The sequence below is a fragment of the Hyaena hyaena genome, unplaced genomic scaffold (genome assembly GCF_003009895.1).
Source record: "Hyaena hyaena isolate Hyena2069 unplaced genomic scaffold, ASM300989v1 scaffold_676, whole genome shotgun sequence".
NCBI lineage: Eukaryota > Metazoa > Chordata > Mammalia > Carnivora > Hyaenidae > Hyaena > Hyaena hyaena.
Genome location: NW_024081310.1, coordinates 657,982 through 674,742, shown reverse-complemented (window position 1 = coordinate 674,742; position 16,761 = coordinate 657,982). Strand labels below are relative to the sequence as shown.

The 16,761-nt window shown below is 40.8% G+C and overlaps 1 protein-coding gene across 2 annotated transcripts in view; it reads right to left on the bottom strand.

The window, feature by feature from the left end:
* UNC79 (unc-79 homolog, NALCN channel complex subunit) overlaps positions 1-16,761 on the bottom strand; it is a 208,017-nt gene that overhangs the window by 51,454 nt on the left and 139,802 nt on the right. For both annotated transcript variants that reach the window (XM_039217277.1, XM_039217278.1), the window contains 6 exons: positions 16,309-16,449; positions 13,182-13,220; positions 5,369-5,481; positions 5,195-5,280; positions 4,131-4,304; positions 928-996 (listed from right to left, as the gene is read on the bottom strand). In XM_039217277.1, coding sequence (XP_039073208.1) covers positions 928-996; positions 4,131-4,304; positions 5,195-5,280; positions 5,369-5,481; positions 13,182-13,220; positions 16,309-16,449 — 622 coding nt within the window. The remainder of the gene's footprint in view (positions 1-927; positions 997-4,130; positions 4,305-5,194; positions 5,281-5,368; positions 5,482-13,181; positions 13,221-16,308; positions 16,450-16,761) is intronic.

The window sequence follows — 16,761 nt, the reverse complement described above, 5'->3', positions numbered from 1 at the left end:
AGTCAAGGTATGAACTTCCAGGGGGGTATGGCTTCTTGGTATATTAACTAGTCGTTACAAGCCATTGCAATACCAACGGCTGCACCATTGTGGATAATACACCCCAGAGACATAGCCAGGAATACAAAGGTGAATGAGACATAGTGCTGGACTTCACGAAGCTCACAGTCTCACTGGGGAGACTTTCGTACCATATAAGTGCTAATATAGAAAGCTCTATAGAGTATTGTGGGATCTGATACAGGAGGAAGTTGCTACGGAGAGTTTGTATCCATTTTTTAAAATTTAAATAGAGTTCAGAGTCTCATCTTGAAGAATGAGAAGGAGTTCAACTCACCAGCAAAAGTATAAAGCATTTCAGGCAGAGGAAATGGCCTAAGCAAAGGCAAGGAAGTATGAAATTAAATAAGATTATAAATGTAAAGCAGTTAGCATAATGCCTGCCATATGGTAAGTGTTCAAGAAACAGTGCTTGTTGTTTTGATGATAATGATGATGATTCTGAAAGTAAACAGGGGGTATGGGGGATGGGACATGTAGCCCAAGCTGAAATTAGAAAGGTAGGCTGGCAAATTAATGAAATACCTTCTTGTATGCCACATCTGGATATTATCCTACAAGAAATGAGACATGATCAAAGATTTTTAAGCACGGAACCAAGTCATTAAGATCCGTGTTTAGAAGGATCACCTAGATCATAGTTTGAAGGGCAGATTGGTGGCCATGGCCCAGGATTAGAGGACTAATTATAAAAACAATACTGTGATGTATTAGAACTATTCATACTAGACACTATCAAGGTGTTTGAAAGTGAAACATTCAGTATGCAATAACCATTTCTCCAGTATTACTATATGCCTGTCCTTTTAGGTTAAAAAAATAACTAAATAACCAATGGGTTGTTTTTTTGAAACATACAATACATACCCTTGTGGCATTGGTAGAGGGTATCTTCAAGAGGCAAATCATAATTCTCAAACTGGAATCTAAAGAACACTGTGAACAAATGTGAAAACAATAAAAGTCAGTACCCTTCTTAATGTATCTTTTACTTCATGTATTTTTTATAAGCATTTATTTTAGGGGGAAAATCTCTAATATAGCTGCCTCCTTACAGTTTTCTATACCATATATTCATGTTGAAAAAAATCATTCTCAGGTTTAAAAAATCATAATTGAACCATTAATTAGGCAATGTTAAACAACTAAATAATTAAACACAGCTCCTAAACTACTTCTCAAAGATATATTCTTAAAATGAAATCAGATAGAGAGTTGGATAAAGAATTGGATGGATGGATGTATGGATGGATGGATGGATATATGAATGAATGGATGGATGGGTGGATGGATGGACAGACTGACAGAGAGACGGGTAGGTAGATATTAAATGTGTCCAACTCTAAAGAGGTATACTAATTTGTGAAATTTTCCCATGCTGGGAAAAAAAAAAAAAACTACTCAGATCTATTTAAAACCATTAAGCTTATTATTCCAAATAAGAACCAGTTTCATCTGCCCTTTCTCTGCTGCTAAAAGCCATGACCAAAACCTGGGGAAAAGCAGCAAAATTTCTACAAGAATAAAATCATGACTCGCAAATCTTGATTTGAAATCAAATCTTGGCAAGATTCCATGATCAAAATATACTTTAAAAATTGAGTTTACTGGTATGGGGAGGACGGGGAGAAATGTTACAACAAAAATAAACAATCTTATTTAACACTGTAAGCATAATCACAATAGTAGGCTAGAGTTGAATCTCTGCTGCTGTGGCTAATACTAATCTTTTAAGATAGTACATACTAAGCCAGTGGTTCTCCAAGTATAACCTCTGGACCAGCAGGACTTCTAATTACCTGGACACTTGTCAGAATGCAAATCATCAGGCTGTACCCCCAGTGAATCTGAAACCCTTAGATTAAGGCCCAGGAATCTGATTTCAGCAAGTCCTGCAGAACACCGGTGCACCCTGAAGTCTGAGATCCACTTCTCTACACTGATGAGAACTACAGAAAGCTTTTCAACGGCTTAGGATTTCCCCCAGATATTAAAAACAAAGCAGAAGATGATCAGAGGCAGTGCCTGGATCTGATCTACCAGGGCAAGATTTTGCTTTAGTTCTGGAAGTGTTTTATAGGTGCTTTCTAAGGGAACTATTGGTTTATTTAATCTGCTTAATACCCATCGGAGTTCATGTGACATTTACATTACTTTAAACCAGAGGCTGAAAACTGGCTGTTCATCAGCTCCCCATGGTGTTTTAAAAACTAGGAAATATCATTTTCAAAAACATGGGAAGACCAATTATACAAAGCCTGTATTCCCACACGACAACTGGCGGGTGTATCATAGTATCTGGACTCGTTAGAAGGGACTGGTGCTTTCCTGTTCTCAAGGTCCCTATTGGGCAGGCTGATTGTCACAAATTACGCTTACCAGTTGTTTACAACTGGCAATACTTTCAATTGGTCAGTCATCAAGTTAAATATTTTGATGACTGTATCAACCTGCAGGCGTTTGAATTTGCCTTGCCTGACTCACCCTTTCTCTTCAAGTGTGTGGCTTTAAGCAATGAACAGCCCTGAATGGCTCTTGCCCTAGGGAGGTTCTATGTGGCCATGTTAAAAAGCATCACTTAATCTACATGTGCAGGTACAGTATCTACTTACACACATGGTTTCAAAGCATAGTACTAACCCTCTTTGCTTGGATTTATTCAGCTACTCTAGACTTGTGAGCAGAGATGATCATAGGATGTGAGAGATGGTAAAGATTTCAGTATTTCCGCTTGTCACAGTAACTTCAAGCTCAAAGAAAACAGCACACACCACATGGTTCCTGAATTATTCTTACAGACCCTGTTTTGGGGTCATATATTCCAAATCTGCCAGTTTGGAAAAAGGCATTATCTGAGGTGGTCTGTCTTTTTTTCTTTTAAGTTTATTTATTTATTTATGTGTGTGTGTGTCTGCAAGAGAGAGAGAGAGAGAGAGAGAGAGAGAGGCAGAGAGAGAGGGAAAGAGAATCCCAGGCAGGCTCTGCACTGTCAGTGTGGAGCCCATGATCTAAGCAGAAATCAAGAGTCGAATGCTTAATCAACTGAGCCACCCAGGTGCCCAGGGGTTGGGGGTGGGGGGGGAGGGGGCGGGGTGGTTCATTTTTATAAAACATTTTATATACATGTAATACTACTCATTTGAGAAACGGTGCTGACAACATGTAACCTCACTTGTCAAATCAACAAGTGATCTATTTTATTGTGAGTTGAAGATTTCTGTGATCTGTCTAAAGCACAAAAAGCTCACGGAGCAAATGAGGCTCAAAGACATAGAAATGGCCACTATCAGCCACCTCCTTTCTCCCTACTACAAAGACTGGATGCTTTCAATTTGCTGCTGCTGCAAAGGACTCTAGGAGTCTGGACTGGAGTCAAGAGTCAAGAGTCTTGAGTTCTACTCCTTACATGGCCACCACCTCTCTGAATTTGCAGTCTCCCATCTGGAAAATGGGGGGCATTGGAAAGTGATGGCTTTTATAGGTCTCTTCCAACTTTAACAGTACAGAGTTCTGCTTCTGTATTTAATGGACTTATGTTGAAAATGTTCCTTAGGTTACCAGATTCTAGAGCTAGGAAAGTGTGTGTGAATTCTTGGAAACTGGTATGGAGGCCACAGGGAGGGGGGGGCAATGGTGGTGGTGGTGGTAAAGCAGCCAAACAGATACATAATATCATCTTGGCCTTGCAAGAAAGTAATTAATTCACAATCACTTCCCTTTAGACAGTTCTCTGAAATTTGGCTTTATATTGTATGTCTACTCTCCTTTTACACAAAACTATGTATTTACTGACTTAAGCATTTATTGAAAAAAGTTTCTAGACAATCACAATTTACTAGAGTCTTCCTGGTTTTTAAAAACCCACTGGAAACAGGAAATCGCTATGTCAAAATGCCTAATAAATGTTGCTTTAAGTTTGTAACATTTGGAGACAAAAAGCTAACCAAGGCTCTGCACTCTGGCTAACAGAGGTTCCTTACAGCCCTTTACGAAACATCAGATCTCTGGAAGCAAATGGTCTCCAAACAGTAAGATCACAATTTGCAAATGAAATCCTGGGGTCAGCTTACCTTCAGAGGCAAAACACAAGGCAGCTTGGCAAAAAACGTCTGAAACTGGTTGCTGATTGTGGTCCAGAGGCTGCTAGGAGAATCCATGGGCAAAGCTTCCATGAAGGTAGCAATGTTTTCCAAACAGCGTATCATAGCACCCCCTGCTGGTAAATTCTTTTTGTTATTTAGACCCTAAAAACACAAAAGCATAGGCAATCAACTGCTGAAACAGTTTGGGGATTCAGAGAGTAATTTGTCGAAGATCAGCTTTAAAAAATCACATATTCATGGATTAAACATGTGTTGTGTGCCTACTATATAGACTATTTATTGTAATCGGCAGGAGGAGTAAGAGAAGAATCAACAAATTCGGACAAACTCTGGAAACACCGTGACCTTTAATTCAGTGGGAGATGGTGAAATGGGAGTAAGAAGTGAGACACAGGTTTTAAGGATGTGCAATTGGTGCAATTAGGTGCTAAGAAGACACAATGAATGATGCTTGCTGGAAACTCCACTGGCCAAAGCCTGAGAGTAACGACTACGGATGCAGCAAAGTCTCTAGGGCCATCGGCCAACCCTGCAAGCTACCTGAGAGAGCTAAAGAGCAGAGGAGCCGACACATGAACCCAAGCATCCCCATACAACGAATCAGCAATGGAGCTGACAACTGATGCCAAGTCTCACCACCGAGCACACAAGCGGACCTGGATCCGAAACCTTGCGGTAAATAAGTGGAATCCAAGTCTCGCAATACAGCACACATGGCTCCATCCACCGCACGTTTCGAAAGCCTAAATGTTCAGTGCAGGCCAGTGCTTAACGGCTGCCCTTCACCCCTTAGTTGAGGGTGTCCAGGAGCTTCAAATGAACAGTCAATGCACACACAACAGCAGTGTCCAACTGGCACTCTTCCATGTGTTGGCAATTCTTTTTAATTAATTTGAAACATTTAAGTAACTTAAGATTAATTGGACATGTGCTAATATTTAGCTTAAATGTAATTTTTCCATTAAATGACTGGACTTCTTCCTCGGCCGCGATTTCGGCAGGGGCTTAGGGCGTCATCAAAGCGAACCTACCTCCAGGAGCTGACTGAGAGCAGCGAGAGAGCTCAGCTCATTGAAGTCCATGAGAGACGTGGCTAAGGTCCGTAAGAAAGTCCCATCTGGAAAGTCAACAGTCAGATTTAGTAGCGTTGGGGTTTCAGCGAGTTGCCACGTTTGTGGTGTTTGGATTCCCTGTGGAGGAATTACCTTTGATCGTGCTCTGGAAGAGCTGCGGGAAGATGCCGTTGGGGGCCAGCTGATGGAAGATGCAGCGTAGGAACTGCTTGGCCACCCCCGCTGCATTGCCAGGAACCATCATGCTGGGCGAGAAAGGGGAGAGAAAAGGACTCATGGGGCAACCAGCGTGAGCTTACGTATTTCTAGATTTTTTTTTTTTAATGTTTATTTTTGAGAGAGAGAGAGAAAGAGAGAGAGCGCTAGAGAGAATGACTGGGGGAGGGGCAGAGAAAGCAGGAGACAGAAGATCCAGGAGTGGGCTTTGTGCTGGCTGCAGAAGGCCGGAATCCGGGCAGAAACTCAGGAACAGTGAGATGATCATGACCTGACCTGAAGTCTGATGCTCAACCCACTGAGCCACCCAGAAGCCCCTCTGTACTTGCTTATTTAGAGTTCAGGCGTTTACCCTTCAGTCCTCTCATGGAATATCCTACTGTCTTTTTCATCACTGAGATAAAATACTGCAGTTGCACAGATTTAACAATAAGTTTCTGGAAAGAGAAAACCAGGAAATGTGAGAGTGGTCCCAGACCAATTCCAGCCACCCCAGAGTATGTATGAGGGCCAGAGAGAAAAGGTGACCTGTAAAGTCTACACATCCAGAAAATGGCAGAGTCAGGAGGAAAACCAAGATGAGATTGTCAGCAAGATCCTCCCACAAAGGGTCATTAGCTAAAGAGAGCTGAACTGAAGAAAAATGCAGGGAGGGAGATGTTCATACCTATTGGGAGATAGGACAACTTCTCTTGGGGTGCCTTGAGCTGGTACTTATACAAAGGAGAGGGCTTTGATGTGTGCAGTCGATCCTCACCCTCTGCATCACTTATGCCTATCAAAACAGGGAGCCAAGCGATGATATATGGCCCCTGAGACAGAAGTATCGGGAAGGATGTTCCCAGAGGTGATTAGACAGTGAGTTTACCAGAGGAAGAAAGAAAAAATCAAAGAGCCCAAATAGATAAATGGTAAAAAGTCCCTTTTACCTAAACTGTTATTATGCTACCCTGACATGCTGATTCAAACTCACAGGTCAAAAACATTCTTCATACAGAAATGACACCAAACTCACACAAACTTTCTTTTTCTAAAAAATTTTCTTAATGTTTTATTTATTTTTTGAGAGAGAGAGTGTGTGTGAGAAGGGGAAGGTCAGAGAAAGAGGGAGTCACAGAATCCGAAGACAGGCTCCAGGCTCTGAGCTGTCAGCACAGAGACCGATGTGGGGCTCAAACCCACGAACATGAGATCATGACCTGAGCCGAAGTCAGACACCCAATCAACTGAGCCACCCAGGTGCCCCTCACACAAACTCTTTCAAAAATTAGGGAAGGAGGGCACCCTTCCCACTTTATTTTATGAGGCTGGCATAGCCCTAAAACCAACACCAGATAAAGCCATTACAAAAACAAACTAAACTAAACCAACAGTCTTCATGGACATTAAATCCAACTATAAACAGGATGATGGTCCATGACCAAATAGAGTTTATCCCAGGAATGTAAGAAGGAATTAATATTCAAAATCCAATCAATGGAATTCAATATATTAAAGAATAAAGGGTGGGGCGCCTGGGTGGCTCAGTAGGTTACATGTCTGACTCTTGATTTCGGCTCAGGTCATGATCCCAGGGTCATGAGATGGAGTCCTGTGTCAGGCTGGGTACTAAGCGTGGAGCCTATGCAGGATTCTCTCTCTCCCCCGCTTCCTTTGCCCCTCCCCCACTTGCACATATGCACTCTCTATAAATAAACAAACAAATGAGTTACCATCTCACAATGGTCAGAGTGGCTAAAATTAACAACTCAGGAAATAACAGATGTTTGTGAGGCTGTGGAGAAAGGGGAACCCTACTGCACTATTGGTGGGAATGCAAACTGGTGCAGTCACTCTGGAAAACAGTTCAAAAAATTAAAACTAGAACTACCCTACGACCCAGCAATTGCACTTTTAGGAATTTATCCAAAGGATACAAAACTGCTGATTCGAAGGGTCACCTGCACCCCAGTGTTTATAGCAGTGCTATCAACAAGAGCCAAATTATGGAAAGAGCCCAAATGTCCATCAACTGATGAATGGAGTAAGGGAACACTCATGCACTTGCGCATACACAGGCACGCGTGTACGCGCGCGCGTGCACACACACACACACACCCCTATACACAGGACTACTACTCAGCAATGAAAAAGAATGAAATCTTGCCATTTGCAACAATATGGATGGAACTGGAGGGTATTATGCTAAGTGAAATAAGCCTGTCAGAGAAAGACAGATATCATATGAGTTCACTCATGTGGAATCTGAGAAACTTAACAGATGATTATAGGGAAAGGGAAGAAAAAATAAGATGAAAACAGAGAAGGAGGCAAACCAAAAGACACTTTTAAATATAGAGAACAAACTGAGGGTTTATAAGGTTTGGGGGGGTTAAATGGGTGATAGGCATTAAGGAGGGCCCTTGTGATGAGCACTGGGTATTATATGTAAGTGATGAATCACTGGGTTCTACTACTGAAGCCAAGACTACACTGTATGTTAACTAACTTGAGAATGAATGAATGAATGAATGAATGAATGAATAAAATGAGATATAATTGAAAAAATAAATAAAAATAAAAAATAAAGGGCAAAACCATACAGTTATTTCAGTAGATACAGAAAATGCATCTGGCAAAGTTAACATCCATTTATATTAAAAACTGTCAGCAAAATAGAAATGAAAAACAAAAACATGATTAGTCTGGCAAAGGGCAGCTATGAAAACCTACAGTAAGCATAATTAATGGTGAGATACCAAAGGTTTTTCTGGTAGAGCAGGAACAAGGAAGTTCACTAACATCTTTATTATCATACTGGAGATCCTAGTCATTACAAGAGGAGAATAAGAAAATAAAAGGCATGAAAATCAGAGAGAAGCGAAATTGTCACTATTTACAGATATGATGTTTTTTTTAACATCCAAATGCTTTCAGATTCTAAGAAACCTTTAAAAGCAATGACTGCAACTAGTAAGTGAACCCAGCTTATTACATTACAATGTTTTTTTTTTTTAATTTATTTCTAGGAGAGAGAGAGAGAGAGAGAGACAGCGTGAGCAGGGGAGGGTCAGAGAGAGCGGGAGTCACAGACTGAAACAGGCTCCAGGCTTTGAGCTGGCAGTCAGCACACAGCCTGACGCGGGGCTCGAACCCACGAACCGCGAGATCATGACCTAAGCGAAAGTCGGACACTTAACCGACTAAGCCACCCAGGTGCCCCTACATTACAATGTTAATACAAAAATTCAATTGCACATTTATAGACCAGCAGCAAAAAGTTGCAAAATGAAATTTTTAAAAATTCCACTTACACGGGCATTAAAACACTCAAAATTCTTGGGAATAAATTTAACAATAGATGTGCAAGACCTCTACTCTGAAAACCACCAAATGCGGCTGAGAGAAACAAAAAAGACTGAATAAAATAAGAATATATACTATATTCATGAATTGAAAGACTCAGTACTTTTATGCAGTCAGTTATCCCCAAATTGATTCATAGTTTTAGTATAATTCCCACAGGCTTTTCTCGCCCAAATTGAGAAGCTTATTTAAAAATGTATATGGAAATTTGATAAATCTATAATATCCAAATCAATGTTCTTGAAAAAAAATGAGCCAAGTTGGAAGATTCATAACTATTGGACTTCAAGACCTATTGTATAGCTACAATAATCAAGACAGTTCGATGCTAGCTTAAGAATCAATAAACATATAGATCAACATAGCAGGATAGAGAGTCTGGAAGTAAATTGACCCTAATATGGCTGTTTGATTTTAATCAACACCAAAGTGATCCAGTGGGGAAAGGGAAAGTCATTTTTTTAATGGTGCTGAAATAACTAGGTTTCTACATGGATAAAAAAAACTTCAACCCCTACCATCACACCATACATAAAAATGAATTTGAGATTGATCATATAAATGCTACATATAAATGCTTACACCATAAAACTTTTAAAGGAAAATACTAGAGAAGATCTTCTTGATTTGAGGATAGGCAAAGACAATAGGAAGAAATAGTCCTAACTTGTTGAAAAAAATTTAAGACATTAGTCTTCACCTAAATTAAAAACATCTCATCAAAAATATATATTAATAAAAGAAACAGGTAAGCCCCAGACTAGGTGAAAATATTCTCAGGACATACTTAATAAAGGACTGGTATTTAGGATATATAAAATGGTCCTACAACTCAACCCAGTTAAACATGTGCAAAAGATTCAAACAAACACTGCACAAAAGAAGATTTACAGAGGGTCTTGAAGAGCACTTGAAAATATACTCAACAGCAGTAGTCACCAGGGAAATGCAAATTTAATCTATAAGATACCTACCAGGATGGTTAAGATTAAAAAGACCAACACCACCAAATTTTGGTAAGGATGTCAAATAACCAGAAGTCTCGTACATTATTGGTGGGAATACAAAATGGCATAACCACTTTAAAGAGACAATCTGATAGTGTCTTACAAAATCAAACATACATCTCTCCAGGAACCCCACAGTTCCATTCCTAGGTATTTATCTAAGAGAAAAAAAAATTTGTTTCCAAACAGACTTGTATAAGAATGGTCATGACAGCTTTATTTATAATAGCCCCAAATTGGAAACAATGCAAATATCTATCAATGGGAGAATATATAAATAAAGTATGGGATAGTACTCAGCTCTAGAAAGAAAGAAAGAAAGAAAGAAAGAAAGAAAGAAAGAAAGAAAGAAAGAAAGAAAGAGAAAGAAAGAAAGAAAGAGAAAAAAGAAAGAAAGAATCATTGATACAGGCAACGACATGGATGAATCTCAAAAATGTTATCTAAGTAAAAAAGTTCAGACACAAAAGCAGCACAAACCATATGATTCCATTCATATAAAGCTCTATGGTGGGGGGGGAAAAAAAGTCAGGCTACTATTTGCCTATGTGGGTGGGGATTGTGAAGATGCATGAGGCAACTTTCTGGGGGTGATGGTAATGTTCTATATCTTGACAGGGATTTAGGTTATGCAGGAGTGTGCCATTGTCAGAAATCAGTGAGTGTACACATAAGATATGCATACTCTCTAGTAGGTAAATTTTGCATCAAAGGAAAAAAAAATCTTAAAATCAAACTTTAGTCCATGCAAACTTTGCTGAAGGATATATGGGGGAAGTATGCTAATATCTGAAATTGACTTTGAAATGCATCCAAAAATAAAATGGATTGATGATGGGTGGGTAGAAGGAGAGATAGATGGTTGGATGTGAGATAAAGTGAGTGAAATGTTCTTTGTTGAATCTAGGTAATAGGTATATATGAGCACTCACTCTAAAGTTCTTCCAACTTTGCAGTATATTCAAATTTTTATAATAAAATATTAGGGGGAAAAAGTTAAAAAGTATATACAAATGAGCATTAAAAAGAGGAGCAAATATCCGTAAAACCAAGAGTCACAGAAGTGCAGTGACAACAGCATCGTCTATGTTTGTAGGAGTTGCTATGGTTCTGCTAACACATATACTCTGTCACTGGGACCTCACAGCACGTACCCCTGTGACCCAACAAGGCCATGTACTGGTATCTCTCTTTTATAGATGAGAAAACGAAAGCACAGAGATAAATGTGCCCAAAGTCACAGACAGTGCCCACTCCTGCTCTCCTCTGGTTCCTTCTCCCCCCTGCAGCTAAAGGTACCTTTCACACACACACACATCCCCTGCTGCATTAAAATCCTTCTGCACCTTCCCACTGCCGCTAGAAGAAAGCCCAAAATATTTAATATGGTTTATAACCCCAAATACGCTGGCAAGCCAGTCTCAGCAAGAGCTCACATCTCTGCGCTCTAGCCATACTGGACTTTTCGTGACTCTTCCTACACAACCTGTTCTCTACCACCTTGAGACCTGTGCACATGCTTTTTCCATAGCGATCTGCACGGTCGAATGCAACTTTCTTTCAGATCTTAGTTTAAACATCACTCCTTAAGGGAAACCTGTCTCTCTTCCCTTCTCCCCATTACCCAGACTACCTCAGATCCGCCTCATATTCAGCCACCTGTCTGTCACTCATCTCAGTAAATGGCATAGCCATCCAGCCAGGTGTTCAGACCAGAACCTGGGAGTCATTCTTGCCTCCTTGTTTTTCTCACACCCAACATCCAGTCTATCAGTGAATTCTGCTGGCTCAACTTGAAAAGCATTTCCTGAATATATCCTTACTGGGACCTCTTCTCACTACCTTAAACCAAGTCTTTCTTTCTTTCTTTCTTTCTTTTTTAAATGTTTTATTTCTTTCTAGGAGAGAGAGAGAGAGACAGCGTGGGCAGGGGAGGGTCAGAGAGAGAGGGAGTCACAGACTCTGAAACAGNAACTGTAAAAAGTCACCTAGTTCTTTTTTTTTTTTTTAAATATCTTTATTTATTTCTAGGAGGGGGGGGGGGCAGTGTGAGCAGGGGAGGGTCAGAGAGAGAGGGAGTCACAGACTCTGAAACAGTCTCCAGGCTCTGAGCTGGCAGCCAGCACAGAGCCCGACGCGGGGCTCGAACCCACGAACCGCGAGATCATGACCTAAGCGAAAGTCCGACGCTTAACCGACTAAGCCACCCAGGCGCCCCAAACCAAGTCTTTCTTATCGTGCACCTGAGCCACTGAAATGGTCTCCACACTGATTGCCTGTTTCCACCCGTGACCTGCTGTCCTGCATGACCTATTTTCTACACGGTAGCTGGAGTGGTCTTTTCAAAACACAGGTTAAGTTATGTCGCCCCCTACTCTCTGTTTTCTTCAGTTTAAGTCCCAACTCCTTACAACAACCTCTAGGCCCTACCTGGCCGGTCTCACCGTCACCTCGTCCGTCTCCTCTCCTACCCCTTCTGCCCACGCACTCTGCGTAGCCTGCCTTAGTCTTGTTCCCCAAATTATCTGGGCGCTTTCATGACTTATACTTTTGCATTTGCTGTTTCCTCTGTCTAGAACATTCTTTGTACAAATTGCCACCTGGACCACTCTCCCCTTTTTCAAGTTTTGCTTAAATACCACGTCCTTAAAGAGGCTGTCCTTGACCATTACTACATCCAAAATACCACCTCTGGTTGTTCTTGATCTCCTGGACTTCACGGATTATTTTTCATAGCATTTAGCACTGAATGATATAAAATGACATTATCAGTTTTCTTGTTTGTTACTTTGCTTACTGTCTGTCTCCTCAACTAGAATAGAAGTTCCAGGAGAACCCGGCTTTGCTGTTTAGTTCACTAGTATCCTCAGTTCCTACTGTCACTCCCTAAGTACTTGTTGAATAACTGAATGTTATATGGTCTCCCTATACTTTTTGTTCACAGCACTAAGCACTGTTTACATGTATACATTTGTGCGAATGTTTTCTTCTTGTTCACCTCCCAGGCAGACTGTAGGCCCCACAAGGGCAGGGATCATGTCACTTTTCCCCCGAGTTGAGATCTAAGTATGTAGCACAGTGCCTGCTACGGAGTGGGCCTAAACTAAGTACTGGTGGCTAAAACGAGTGCATGCATGAAAATATAAATAAAGACAAAATAAAATTAAATGAGTGAATGCATGCGTGAGTGAGTGAGTGAGTGAGTGAGTGAGTGAATGAATGAAGGCATGCACAGAAAATGAATGAATGTTCTCTGGAGCTGCGGCTGAACCTAACAATATTCCCTCCATGGTATACCCTCTGGTGGTTTAGAAACAGGATGAACATGCACAGGGGACAGAAAGAAAGTGAGATTTGGGCTCGCTGTGGCACCTTACCTTTCCGCTTGATTGGAAAAAGTAGTGCTGGATGCCAATCTAGGAAAAGCACACAGAGTTACGTGAATATCTTAAGTTTTCATGACGAAATGCGTGAGAACTGCAGTAGGACACGTTGTGGCCCCAGTTCAGATGAGGAAACAAGAAAAACTGGGCAGTTCCCCTGCTTCTGGTTGGAGGGCCACACAGTGGCCAGTCTCCAGGGTTCGACTTAGCCCAGTTCCTGAGGCCTACACTCTGCATCAAATCAGATGTTTCCACAGACATGCACAGAGTTAAGTTGGTTTAATATATCACCTGGCCAATCTACAAACTGGTCTTTGCAGCGAGGTTAGACAGATAATCAGAACTGCATTTGACCCAGTGTGTCTCTTCCCATATTAACTCAAAATTCATTTCTTTGTGTTCCTCCTCTGAAATGTAACCACAAACTAATCACAAACTCTAAAAGCCTCTCTAAGACAGTAAAATAGGTAACAGGGGTTTCTGTCAACTAATCTGTCATTAATCAACTAAATGACATATTGAGAAGAGACATGTATTAAGTAATCAATATATAACACGTAATTTTTTGTAATTACGTAGTTCATACACAAGGAAATATTCTATGTGCATAGTGAATGTCTATGTGCAAAGAGAATGTCTAAGCCCACTAAGCTGGTGGGTTTAGAAAAACATGTCTTCATCAGGAAGACACTGAAAAAACAAATAAGGAGAATGCTAAAGAGTTGATTTACTTAAGACCACAAGAGTGCGCCCAGCCAGGAATGCATTTGGAGAGGAATGGAGGGTCCAGCAACCACTAACACAAGATACCATTCCCAGTTGCTTTGGTTAATGACACTTCAACGAATCAATAAGCGCTGGCAAATGAAATAAACAGTCATTAAGGGCGCAGCAAATGCAATCTTGATGGCTATATCTAGAAAAAGGGGTGGGTAAATTTTAAGAGGGATCTAAGTGGAGAGGCAACTGCAAAATCACAGAAAGGCTTGGGTGATAAATGCTGAGCTTACATACTCTTAGAACACCCTGGAAATAGTTCCTGTGGGACTAACATAAATAAACTAAGTGTTCATAAATCCACATTACCTCATCTGGAATTAAGGCATGCAAGGAAGCCCTAAATCAGGTGACGACTGAATCCATTTCCTGGTAGGTTTGGAGATCAGGCTAAGGGCTGTGGCAGCTGCTTTAAATGCTCCCCCACCCCCAACCCCCATCTCTTGCTAATCTACCCAAAGGAGGTAGAGATTTAAATATATGTATATGTAAGCAGGTAAAACTATATCTGCTACTGTTTTTCCTTCACTTACCTTCAAAGCTGACATCTTTACATCCCAGCAGCTGGCAATGCTTGAACATGGTTTATTCTTGCTTATGTTAAACAAAAATGAAATAAAACCCCTCTATATATCAATTACGACTTAGACCAGCTAATTCAAGGAGATGATAACACATCAGACCAATAACGCTATCTGACCTAAACCTGAAAAGTATTGATGGTAAGAACTGTGACCTTGCATTAATAAAAACTCTCAATTCCACAGCTGGTAGATTTATTCCACAATTGCCATGATTAGGTTAAAATCAAGGATGTAAATGAGATAATTCATCTTTTCTTATCTATTTAACCCCCACTGTTCATCACTGCGCACTGGCTATTTCTAGGTATCAGAAGCAGAATAGTTACACCATCTCCTGAGGATATACGCTCCTATGGACACTACAGAAAAAGTGGGGGAAGGAGTGTTAAGGGTTGAAGAGGTTTTAATGCTTTCCGGTTTGTCTTTCATTTGAAATCAGCATTTCTTCTTAAAAAGAAAAAAAGACCAACTTTTAGCTCCATTACAATTCATGCTCGTTTCTTCCCTCGAATACCAGGAATTTGCAGAATCCTGGTTTTTCCCTGCCTCCTCCATAGAGACCTTCCCTAAGAAATTGTTTCCATCCTTAACTCCTCTAGCACTTACTAGTGCACCACTTGTTACAGTTTAATCACATCCTATCTTGTATGACTCTTCAGTTATTCTGTACCTCACTGAGCTCATCGACAACTAAGCCACAAAGGGCTTCAGGGCAAGAGCTAGGTCTGATGCCTGCAGCCTGATGCACCTGGCTCTGTGCTAGCACCCTGCCCGCCACCAAGAAACTTAATATATTCATGCAGAATATAATCCGGTCCTCTCCGATAAGCTGTGCATGCTAGGACTACAATTTGTCACTGAATGTGAACTCCACTTATACCCATGAAGTGCGTCACTTTTCTTCAAACATCCTACCTACTACATGGAATTTTCTTTCTTTTTTTTTTTTTTTAAATATTTTTATTTATTTCTAGGAGAGAGAGAGACAGCATGAGCAGGGGAGGGTCAGAGAGAGAGGGAGACACAGACTCTGAAATAGGCTCCAGGCTCTGAGCTGGCAGTCAGCACAGAGCCCGACGCGGGGCTCGAACCCACGAACCGTGAGATCATGACCTAAGCGAAAGTCGGACGCTTAACCGACTAAGCCACCCAGGCACCCCCTACATGGAATTTTCTTAATGTGAAAATTCTCAAAGTAGCTAAGTTTAATCTCCCCTCACTTGGGCTTTCAGTCCCAAATATGTGCATCCTTCCCTTTTCTGAGTCAGAAGGGTGAAATCACACTCCCATCTTCCCCTCATATGACAATGCCCCAAGACTGCAAAGTGCCTTGAGAAGCCATCTTATAATAGGTAAAGAGAGATAATATCTAAATCTTATAAATAATATCTAAATGATGTCTAATAAGAATATCTAAAACTTCTAAACTGTTTAACCATGAACCATGCACAGTACTGAGTACTGTTCTGCACATCAGCCCATGTAGTAATTGAGGGCAACAAATACTACACTCTTCTTAGTGCAGTTTCCTCTAGCTTTATTCTGACCCTGTGACATTGTGACTCATGACCTGACACAGCTAGGAAATTCAATCGAAACTTTGGTCCATTCTATTTTTAAAATTAGTCTGCATTGAGGCCACAAATATTGAACACCTATAAGGTTATTGAATGTTTTACTTTTGAATTGATAGTTTTTGTTTCAAGCTGTAGACTGAATAAGTCTCTTTTGTCCCCCCCAAAAACAGAAGACATATTCACCTTCCCACAGACTGCATTATATCCAGCAAGAGAGGGGCTGCCAAGTCTGGGCTTAAGTGAATGAATGTGGAAAGGACCACAATGGCCAGCCCAAGGGTTTCCTCATCATATTCTTCAAGAATGGCCCCACAGTCATGGCATCTGCAAAGAAAACAGAGGAATGCTGTCCACAAAAGCCAACAATGTTTTCAAGACATAACAAAGTATATATAGCCATTTCTGGCAAGTCTTGGAAAAGTTCCCACAAGTCGCCAAAAGTCTACTATTTACTGCAATCCCACTTTCATAATAAATAGTAGACTCCAATGCCACCCTCACCATACATACAGAAATAGCACAAAAATCAGGAAGGTGCTTTAAATCACTGAAAAGATTCGACTCTTCAAGCATCTGGCCCATATGTCCATGAATGTTCCCTTCCACAGTGAGAGGCAATCAGAATAACAGTTTGGA